Here is an 11,359-nt window from a genome sequence, read left to right on the forward strand (position 1 = left end):
TTATAGCCCAGATTGGCTTTGAACTTGTGACTCTCCTTGCCTCAGTTCCTGAATAACTGCTCTACACAGGCCTGCTCTAGTAGGTCCAGCTTTGGCTAGGAACATTTTAAAGGCCAACTACTATGTTACTTTACAAGAATACATTTTGGTACTATCTCTAATAAGGCTGCCTTTTGATGTCTTGCCCATATTACCTGAAAATTCACTTGGGTATACTCTCATCAGAAAAAGTGGAAGGTGCCCTGGAAACACATATCAGCCATTTATACCACATTTTAAGTGAGTTCAATCAACTTCACTCTTCATAACTTAAGAAGAACCAAAGGGGCAGACTTCAGATTTGAGAAAAAACAAAAGACAGAAGTGGATGACAAAGGCTAGGGAAGGAGGGGTCTCTAGAAAATCAAAAGCACTTACTCAAAATTCCCTTAAACACAGAGCTAACTCAGTGGTGTTTGGTACAGCAATCTGTTTGCTGGTGTCGGGCTGTGTGCACATGAGTGAACACAGCAGTGGCAGTAGGAAAAACCACGGGAAGAAGAGAGTCTAGAATCATACTACATAATAACAGAAGCAACTACACAGCCTAACACAATATTGGCACTTCAGATGTGCTGTTGTAACTCTTAGTTCTGAAAGGTAGGTGTGTGTGTACGTGTGCATGCCATGGTACACACGCAGCAGTTAGAGGGCAACCTTGGGTGTCAGTCCTTGCCTTCCACCTGGTCTGAGATGGGACTTCTCTTGTTCACTGATACGTATGTCATGCTAACTGACCCATCAGCTTCTGGAGACCCTGTTGTCTCTGCCTCTCAACTCCCTGTAGAAGTTCCGGAATGACAGACACCTACATTTAGCTTATGTATGGCAAGCACTCTACCCACTGAGCCATCTCCCGAGCCCTATTTATCTCTGAGACAGGGTCTCATGTAACCCAGGCTACCCTTAAACGTTCTCTGTGGCTGAAGGTGGGCACCTCTGGTTCTCTTATCATTACCTCATGAATGCTGGGGTTATAGGCAAGAGTCACCGTTCCCAGCGTATGCACTGCTGGGGAGCGCATCCCGACTTTGTGTTTGCTGGGAAGTCATTCTACCGATTGAGCCACATCCCAGTAATTTAGAACTTTTAAAGGCTTAGAAAAATAGTTTATATTTCAGGAAGGTAGCATGAAATATGATGAGCGCACTGGGCTTAGAATCAGATGAAGGTTTTGGTTTTAACTTTACCTCATTTCCAGCAATCTGCTTCTCACCTAACCCATTTCGAGGTGATCTCTGCTATCTGACTACTGTCAGAATGTAAGTGGACGCTGATAAGCCGTGCGTGCCCTTGTAGAGACGAGTTAGACGGGCATGGTGGCACACACCTTTAGTCCTGGTACTTGGAAGGCAGAGGCAGGTGGGTTTCTATGAATGAGTTCGAGGCCAGTCAAGACTACATTGTGAGACCCTGTCTCAAGACAAAAGTAACAAAGTAAAACAAACAAACAAACAAACAAACAAAGTTCATATCTCTTCAACTCTTCCACTAGTGATAAATTTTAAAATTATAAATTCAAATTATGTAGATAAAATGAGTCATTTATAAATCTTTGACTGTAGGAAAAGGCAAAACATAAGTGAAGGAGGAAGGTACAGAGGGAAGCAATAGGACATGAGCTCTGCACGTCAGAACGAACTAGAAGCTCTCCCAATGTTACAATCTACTAGGTGATATCAATAATGCAGTTTCAAAACAGTAGACGCTGATACACAAACAGAGTGAAAAATTTTAAAGGCTGTCCTCACACATCCGTGTTGTCAAAAGCCAGGTACTCCTCGATTACTCCTTCAGAAAAGATTATACAGTCTGCCTCCTCTTCTTCCATGGCAGCCGAGCCAGAGGGCTTGATGGTGGGAGACGCTTTGTAAGAAGATGAAAAATGTAACTTCTTTCCCCTTATACCAAATCTTGGAGAAGAAAAAGTATTATTAGTGACATTAAAACAAACATCTCTCACATAGCAAGTAACATAGCTTTTGGGACAAACCCTCCTTGTCCTGGCAATACTTTCCTGAACTATTCTAGATCTTTTTTCCCAGTGCTGGGCTATTACTCAGGACCTTGGCCACGCCAGGTGACGCTGCCTGGCTCTGATTGGCAAATCTTTTCCAATGCTACCGTGGAGCATCTTCTCACGCACCTGACAGCCATTCACAGGCCTCCACATGTGCTCTGTATATTTTCAGTTAGGCTGTGTCACTGCAGGTTGCTGTTCTGTGTATGCCACGGTGAAGAGCTGACTTCAGTACACAGCAGTTAGAACCTAGTTTCCCAGTAGCACTGTCCCCAACAACATCTGCTGAAATATGTATTTATAATAAATATAGCTGGGGGTAGTGGAAGACGCCTTTAACCCCAGCACTCATGAGGCAGAGGCAGGTGGAGCTCTGTGAATTTGAGGCCAGCCTGGTCTACACAGTGAACTCCAAGCCAGCCAGGGTTACATAGTGAAACCCTGTTTAGACACAACTCTTAAATTAACCTGACTGAAGCAGAAGAACACAGTTTTATCTCTGCAAACTCAACTTTTCGTTTCCTTCCTTTCTACTTTTTGGCTTGTGCTTCTGTAGCCTAACACCACCTCTTAATACTTTAATGTCCTGGGCTGCCGTTTTGACATACATACTACTTTTTATGTTGAATGACAACCTTGTTTGAAACCATAATCTCAATTTATATATTAGTCTTTTTTGTATATCCTGTTATCATGTAAATATGCTATGTTTTCATGTAGATTAAAAAAAAATAGAAAAGAAGTTGAATGTCAATGGTATCCCAGGCACTGTGTCCAGTGTCACTCAGACATACAAATAACTACTGAATTGCTTCTGCGTGCCTTCCTCCCAGTCCAAGGACACCTCCAGAATAGAACGTGGACCAGCCCCATTTTAGTGCATTTAAGATATGAGAGAAAGCTAACATTGGGAGGATTGGTGAATGAGCAACAAGAAAGTAACAGATAAAAATAGAGCTCTAGGGGCTGGAGAGATGGCTCAGAGGTTAAGAGCACTTGCTAGTCTTCCAGAGGACCCAGGTTCAATTCCCAGCACCCACATGATAGCTCACAACTGTCTGTAACTCCAAGTCCAGAGGATCTAACGCCCACATTCAGACATACATGCAGGCGAAACACTAATGCACATAAAAAAAATATAAAGCTCTAGGCAGGACCAGCTTATAATTCTATATTTTATCTTAAAGGCAATAAAGAATCAATTGCAAGTTTTTTTTTAATGCAGTGTGGCAAACTGATAGGATTTTTGTAGAGGCTCAGTTATTGATAAACCTTATTTTATAATAACCTTGTAATGTTAACATAAAACATTTTACTCAGGACACACACACTTCTCTGACACCTTCTAGAGCAGCACCAGCAGAACCTAGGCTTTGCTCTTCTGCGCCACCATCCTCCCAAAGGAACCATTACTGCAGGCTAGGCGACTGACATGCTTGCACCGTAAAATACTCACATGGTAGAATCTCTTTCTTGAGACAAGGTCGCTTCATGTGAAGCTGACAGAGCAGAAGAGGATCTAGGGTATAATCCATAGCCTTCACTCGGAGTGATTATCTGCTTACCCAGAATCCTTCAAACAAAGCAGAGACACAGGAAAGTACTTTCACTTCAGCAACAAATCTGATGGCTCTACATAGAAATCCTACAAACTCAGCCAGACACTGAGAAAGACTCTTGAAAGGGAAACCTGAATTCTTACTTACGCATATTTCCCTTTGATAGAATTTATATGGAAAAGATAAAGCCACATTGCCCAGGAGTTTAAGGAAAAATCCAAGAAAAGCTAGGGATGTAGCTCGGTGGTATAACACTTGGCTCGCATGACAAGGCCCTGGCTGGGTTCAATCCCAGCACACAGCACATATTGAATAATCACCCCCAACACACACATGAGAGAATGAAGACCCAGCCAAATTAGTGGAAACTATTAATTATATTCTTTTTTTAAAAAGTGATTTATTGCTGGGCGTGGTGGCACACGCCTTTAAGCCCAGCACTTGGGAGGCAGAGGCAGGCAGATTGCTGTGATTTGAGGCCAGCCTGGTCTACAAAGCAAGTTTAGGACAGCCAAGGCTACACAGAGAAACCCTATCTCACACTCCCCCCAAATTGATTTATTTACTCATTTAATGTGCCTTGGTGTTTTGCCTGCATGTGTGTCTGTGTGAGGGTCTTAGATCCCTGGAACAGGAGTTACACACAGTTGTGAGCTGCCATGAGGGTGCTGGGAATTGAACCTGGGTCCTCTGAAGAGCAGCCAGGGCTCTTAACCACTGAACCATCTCTTCAGCCCATGAATCATATTCTGTAAGGCGCGGCCACACCCAATAATGGTGACAGCCAAGAACTTGCTGTGCGTAAATAATTGCTCCTGCACATGCGCTAAAACCAGAGCCAGCTCAGTATGCCCCTCCCAAACGGGGATATGCTAATGAGCTATCGTGGATGGCGATTATTAACCAATCCATTCCTATTTGCTAATGAAGCATCTAGCCGCAACCCATGAGGCATTGATATGCCACACAAAGACGGTACTTAAACACGGGCCCCCGGACATTCAGTGTCTTTCGCGCCAGTTTTCAAGGGCGCTCCCAATAAAGCGCGTTTGGGAAGGATCCTGTGTGTCTGCGTCGTTCCTGCTGGCGGGAGGGCGCGACAATATTCTTTCTTTTTTTTTTTTTTTTAAAGATTTATTTATTTGATATATATGAGTGCTCTATCTTCATGTACACCTGCAGTCCAGAACAGGGCATCAGATCTCATTATAGATGGCTGTGAGCCACCATGTGGTTGCTGGGAATTGAACTCAGGACCTCTGGAAGAGCAGTCAGTGCTCCTAACCCCTGCGCCATCTCTCCAGTCCATGAATCATATTCTTAATAACATTAAGTGAAAATTATGTACACACAGCGGTGGCACTCTTGTGGTTTCTCAGGGAACAGCCTATGCGTCCTTTCTGGTATATGAAAATCACTTGTAGAGTGTGCTATGAACAGAACATGAGCACTGTGCTCAAAGGATGCTCTTACCTCTCCCGTGCTTCCACACTGCTGGGCATTAGGAGCTTTGCTCCAAGGGTAGCAGTAGAGTCCCAGAAGCACCCCGCCCTGCCTCCGCCCCCGCCCCGCCCATGTGCTCCCCACTTTCTCCACTCAGCTCAGCCATGCCCTCTAGGTGGCCTCATGGCCCCTGCCTGCTACCCAAGGGCCCTGCTGTCTGCCTGGGGAGGGAGGGGGCAGTCTTGGGTGGTGTCACAAGGCTATGGGGTCCTTAGACCATTTGTCCTGGACTAAAAAGATAGGAGTGGTAGTGAGCAAGCATGACCCCATCCCCCAACTGGCCTCGCCTAGACCCTGAAACAAAACAACACCAAAACTAAAACAACAAGAACAAGAACAAAAAACCTAAACAAAAAATAAAAACAAAGGAAAGGCTCTCTGAAATGCCCTGACACTCAGAAGCCAACTACGACAGAGATGTTTTACTTGGCGTGTGACATGACGCCTGTGTTCCAGGCCCTGGGAGGTGGAGGCTGGCGGAGGACCATCAGTTCACAGCAAAGTGCAACAATCAGGGCTGGAGAGATGGCTCAGGGGTTAAAAGCACTTTCTGCTCTCGCAGCAGAGGACCAGGTCAGTTCCCAACACCTACATGGCAGTTCACAACTGTCTGCAACTCCAGCTGCAGGGAACCAAGATGCACTCTTCTATGGTATTGGGCATATGTACATACATGTAGGCAAAACATTCATAACATAGAAATAATTTTTTTTTTTTTGAGACAGGGTCTCATTATGTAGATCTGGCTGTCCTGGAACTCACTATGTAGACTGCCCTGAACTCACAGAGATCTGCCTGCCTCTTGAGTACTGGGATTAAAGATGTGCACCACCACACTTAGCTTAAGGAAAGTTTTTTTTAAAAGCTCAAGGCCAACCTGGGCCATCTGAGACCTTGTCTCACACATACACAGGCACATCTAAAAAACAGTTTTACAGGCTGGAGAGATGGCTTAGCAGTTAATAGCACTGTCTGCCCTTCCACAGGTCCTGAGTTCAATTCCCATTAACCACATGGTGACTCACAACAATCTATAATGTGACCTGATGCCCTCTTCTGGCCTGCAGATGTATATGCAGATAGAGCACTCATAAAATGAATAAAAATTTTTAAAAAACCAAAAAACAAACAAACAAAAAAAACCCGCCGGGTAGTGGGGCACAGGCCTTTAATGCCAGCACTTAGGAGGCAGAGGCAGGCGGATAGCTTTGAGTTCGAGGACAACCAGGTCTACAAAGCAAGTCCAGGATAGGCAAGGCTACACAGAGAAACCCTGTCTCAAAAACCAAAAACAACACCCCCCCCCAAAACCAGTTTTACAGCTAGTCGTGGTGGTGCATGCACCAAGGAGGCAGAGGCAAGCAGATAAATGAGTTCAAGGCCAGCCTGCTCTACATAGTACGGCTGTGTCCAAAACAAACAAACAATCACTCAATTAGAATACATTGTTAGGATAAGTCCAAGAAACCCCTACTAACTTGAGTTTTCTTTCAGCCAGGGCTTTACACAAAATCACGTACATTAAACAAACAGCCAGGCCAAGCATAGTGGCCCATGCCTGTAATCTCAGCACTCCAGGAGGCAGAGGCAGGCAGGAAGCCAGCCTGGTGTTTAGTGTGAGTTCCAGGGCAGGGCAGCCAAGGCTACACAGAGAAACCCTGTCTCAAAAAACCAACAAGCCAACACCGCCCTCGCAAATTCTCAGGCCAGGTGAGTCTTTAAATTTCTGCACTCTGGAGGCAGAGGCAGGAGGATCTCTGTTAGTCAAGGACAGCGTGGTCTATAGAGCAAGTCTCTGGCCAGCCACGGCTTCAAAGTAAGACCCTGTCTCAAAAAAGAAAAGAATCCAAAGCTCATAAAAGCTTCAGAATTCAAGTTCTGAGAGCAGCACAGGTTGTGCTTGGGTCTTGCTCCGTACCTGAGGTGAGGAAAGTGGCACGCCCACTGCTGGCACTCTTTCTGCAGACTGTGTGTCTGCACGCTCAGCTTCTGCTCGTACAGGAGCTCGTCGATGGCTGTGAACATTGCTCGGACTTTCTCAGTGGCATTTTGGTCAAGTTCCTAGGAACAAACACCACTCCCAAACATTTAGATGAGCTATTAATATATTTTGGTGAACTTTTATACAATTAGATTAGCTCTTCTGAATTTAATTAACACTTTCACTATCAGATATATTCTTATGCACTTAACAATCATTGAGATGTATAGACTTTGTGTCTGATTAATTTTGGGTGTGATTTTTTTTTTTTTTCTTTTTGAGGCAGGGTTTCTCTGTGTAGTCTTTGCTGTCCTGGACTCACTTTGTAGACCAGGCTGACCTGGAACTCACAGAGATCTGCCTGCCTCTGCCTCTCTGAGTGCTGGGATTGAAAGTATGCACCACCATGCTAGCATATATTTATTTTTATTTAAAGATTATTTATACAGTATTCTGCCCTCATGTGTGCCTGCACGTAAGAAGAGGGCGCCAGATCTCATTATAGATGGTAGTGAGCCATCATGTGGCTGCTGGGAATTGAACTCAGGACCTCTGGAAGAACAGCCAGTGCTCCTGACTTCTGAGCCATCTCCAGCAGCAAGTTATTATTCTTGTTGTTTTTTTCTTTTTCTTTTTTATCTATTTATTAATTTTTGGTTTTTCAAGATAGGTTTCTCTGTGTAGCCTTGACTGTCCTGGACTTGCTTTGTAGACCAGCCTGGCCTGGAACTCACAGCGATCCGTTTGCCCCTGCCTCCCTGAGTGCTGGGATTAAAAGTGTGCACCACCATGCCTGGCTTCCAGCAGCAAGTTCTTTATAGTAAAGTTTTTAAAAATTATTTTTGTTATATACATTGGTGTTTTGACTGCATGTATGTCTGTGTGAGGGTGTAGGATCCCCTGGAAGTGGAGTTACAGACAGTTGTGAGCTGCCATGTGGTTGCTGGGAATTGAACTCAGGACCTCTGGAAGAGCAGCCAGTGCTCTTAACCACTGAGCCATCTCTCCAGCCCCTACAAGTTGTCTTCTGATGTCTACACTCATGCCACAGCATGCCACACAGACACACACAGACACACAGACACACAGACACACACACACACGGAGGGATTATTTCAATCTTCAGCACTGTCAATAAAAACAATCATATTTTGCTTTGTTTTAAAGAGTTCATTTGAGATACTGTGTTTATATAAAACAAAGCTAAATTAGGGAAATTTTATATCTCAAGGGATTTTCAGATGTTTCTTTTTGAAATTTACAGAAATGCATTTTTAAAGTAATTTAGAAATGAATTTTAAAAATTCATTATATGCTAAATGCTTTAAGGAAAGCAAGGGATGGGAAACATGGACATAATAAAAAGACACTAATCACAATACAGAGGTGATGGAACTGTTTAAAGATTTATTTGATTATTATTATACAGAACTCTGCCTACATGTACATCTGCACACCAGAAGAGGGCGTCAGGCCGGGCGTGGTGGCGCACGCCTTTAATCCCAGTACTCGGGAGGCAGAGGCAGGTGGATTGCTGTGAGTTCGAGGCCAGCCTGGTCTCCAAAGCGAGTCCAGGACAGCCAAGGATACACAGAGAAACCCTGTCTCAAAAAAACCAAAAAAAAAAAAAAAAACAAAACAAAACAAAAAAAAAAACAAAAAACCAAAAACCCCCAAAAAAAAGAAGAAGAGGAGGGCATCAGATCACATTATAGATGGTTGTGAGCCACCATGTGGTTGCTGGAAATTGAACTCAGGACCTCTGGAAGGGCAGTCGGTGCTCTTCACCTCTGAGTCATCTCTCCAGCCCGTGATGGAACTGTTTAGTTAGTTCACTGAATTCTCCTGATAAGGCATCAGATTAATTTGCTGGGAATAAAGCTTGGTTTCTGCTCTGCCCTTATCCCCTTCAAGGCTCCACAGAAGAGAGTCCTGCTTACCTGTCCACATAATTTGTGTTTCCTCCCCAGATTCACTATCTTTTTTTTTTTTTCTCCTGGTTTTTTGAGACAGGGTTTATGTAGCCTTGTCTGTCCTGGACTCACTTTGTAGACCAGGCTGGCCTTGAACTCACATTAATCCGCCTGCCTCTGTCTCCCAGTGCTGGGATTAAAGGCATGCGCCATCACACCCAGCCCAGATTCACTATCTTGCACCTCTTTACCCATCCATCTTTTCTTCAGTTCCAAGAATATTTACTTTTGAAATACAAGTTTCATCTCCTCTTAGGACTCTTATTTAAGGGTGGGGTGTGCATGAATGTATGCATGTATGTACATGGGTGTGCCCGTGTATGAATACCGAGACCAGAAGAGCAGGGCATTAGATTTTCTTTTCCATCACTCTGCATCGGTTTCTGAGGAGGAGCTCTTCCTGAGACTGGGGCTTGAGCCTCAGAAGCCAGCAAGCCCCATCCATCTTCTTGTCTTCACCCACCCGAGCTGAGATTACAAGCACCTGAGGGGACACCCAGCTTGTTACATGGATGCTGGAATCTCAACTCTGGTCTCAGTGATACTAAGCACGGAGCCATTTTGCCACTTCCGCCTGCCATTTATCTGTCTGGAAGTTCTTTTTCTTTACATGATTACCTCTTCAGTCCTTAAGACAGATAACACTACATCTCAAGTAAACGTCTCCTGTTAGATCCTGCTTCAGCACCCTGCTGGAGCACTCCTGCCACTCTCTGTACCTGACATCCTTGTCAGTCCCACTAGGCCTCTGAACTATGTATGTCTCACCTAGAGCCAAAGGTAACTACAGCAACGGACGGATATGCTGGGAAAAAATGAGTAAAGGGCTAGAGAAATGGCTTAGAGGTTAAGAACACTGCCTGTTCTTCCAAAGGTCCTGAGTTCAATTCCCAGCAACCACATGGTGGCTCACAGTCATCTATACTGAGCTCTGCCTGGTGTCTTCTTCTGGCCTGCAGGTGCACATGCAGGCAAAACACTGTTATACTCAATAAATCAATATTTAAAAAAAGAATAAAACCTGAAAACCCAAATTTTAAATATAGGGGAAGCTCCCATTATGACATGTTAACACCAAGAACTATTGTATGCACTATTCGAGTTGGCAGATGGGGTGGTGGTAATAATGGTGAGTGACAAAAGTAGACTATAAAATAGCATGCCCAGGCATAACAACTAGGGGAAGGTGATTAACACTAATAATGATAGAGTTAAACAATCAGGCTTCTCTGTGAAGAGAGCAGTAGTGGAGGCCATGTCAGAAACGCTGCAGTGAGCAAGGGAGCCTCCTGGAGATGCCCACCATTTTGCATGACTGTGATGGGTGCGCCCTGGAGAGGCATAGACCTCAGAAACTTTGTCTCTCGATTGTTTCTTGCTGCTAATATGTCTTTCCATGCTTATCATTGCTGTATTCCTCATATATCGGGCATGGTGTGACTGGATGTGAGGAGACCCTCACTGCCTATATATGGCTTCCTGGGCATCATCCTGCTCTGTTGGGCAAATTCCCTGCAGATTAATATGAAGCTGTACTTTCATAAAATAATGCTGTTTAGATGAACTGATGATTTTATAATTCCTGATACTGATTTTTACAGAATTCCTGATTTTGATTCAAATACTTTTAAGCGTCTCTTGTAGAATAGCAAAAGCTGCAAAAGGAGTTCAGTGAGCCTTCACGTGTCACAAACATGTAAACTTCACTGGGAAAAACAGGCTTGGGAAAAATTTACAACCAAGGAAAACATTCACTCTAGGTTAGGGCCAGAGATGAGGTGAGGTCTCAGTATGCACCATGGTAAGAAAAGCCATGAGCAAAGAACGGTGGTTCTGTGGTGAGGTAGAACAGAGAGTAGATACTTAGCTAATTTAGCTATACAAAACTTCAAAATAAAACATAAAATAGACGATCTGTTTCTTGGTAAAAACCCGATTAACCTATGGCATAAAAAACTATTGCTTTGAACTTATAATGAGCTTATGAAAGGCAGATAAAAATATCGCATTGAACTTATAGTGAACTCGTGGAACTGAGAGATAAAGAAGGTTTAGTCAGGTGTGAATTTTAATGAAAAAAACAAAACAAAACAATAACCCTGCCGTGCCGCCTCTTGTGTAAGGATTTTATCTGCTTTGTGATAATGGCTTTTATGGTCATGAGGTAAATTTTCTTCTGAGAGAACTTTGCTTTAGAGGGCATAAAAGGAGCCAAGAAGTAAGCAGCCGTTGGAGCTCGCTCTTTAGAGTTGGCTCCATCCATTCAGCATGTGTGTACGTGTGT

General features: G+C 43.9%; 1 protein-coding gene across 7 annotated transcripts in view; it reads right to left on the minus strand.

Annotated features, from left to right (window-relative positions):
- The window catches only part of FAM149B1 (family with sequence similarity 149 member B1), a 44,366-nt gene that overhangs the window by 25,665 nt on the left and 7,342 nt on the right, over positions 1–11,359 (minus strand). For all 7 annotated transcript variants that reach the window (XM_084794976.1, XM_084794975.1, XM_084794974.1 and 4 more), the window contains 3 exons: positions 7,040–7,182; positions 3,516–3,632; positions 1,791–1,952 (listed from right to left, as the gene is read on the minus strand). In XM_084794976.1, the coding sequence (XP_084651102.1) occupies positions 1,791–1,952; positions 3,516–3,632; positions 7,040–7,182 (422 nt within the window). The remainder of the gene's footprint in view (positions 1–1,790; positions 1,953–3,515; positions 3,633–7,039; positions 7,183–11,359) is intronic.

This window comes from Acomys minous (genome assembly GCF_964271855.1).
Source record: "Acomys minous genome assembly, chromosome: 9".
Lineage (NCBI taxonomy): Eukaryota > Metazoa > Chordata > Mammalia > Rodentia > Muridae > Acomys > Acomys minous.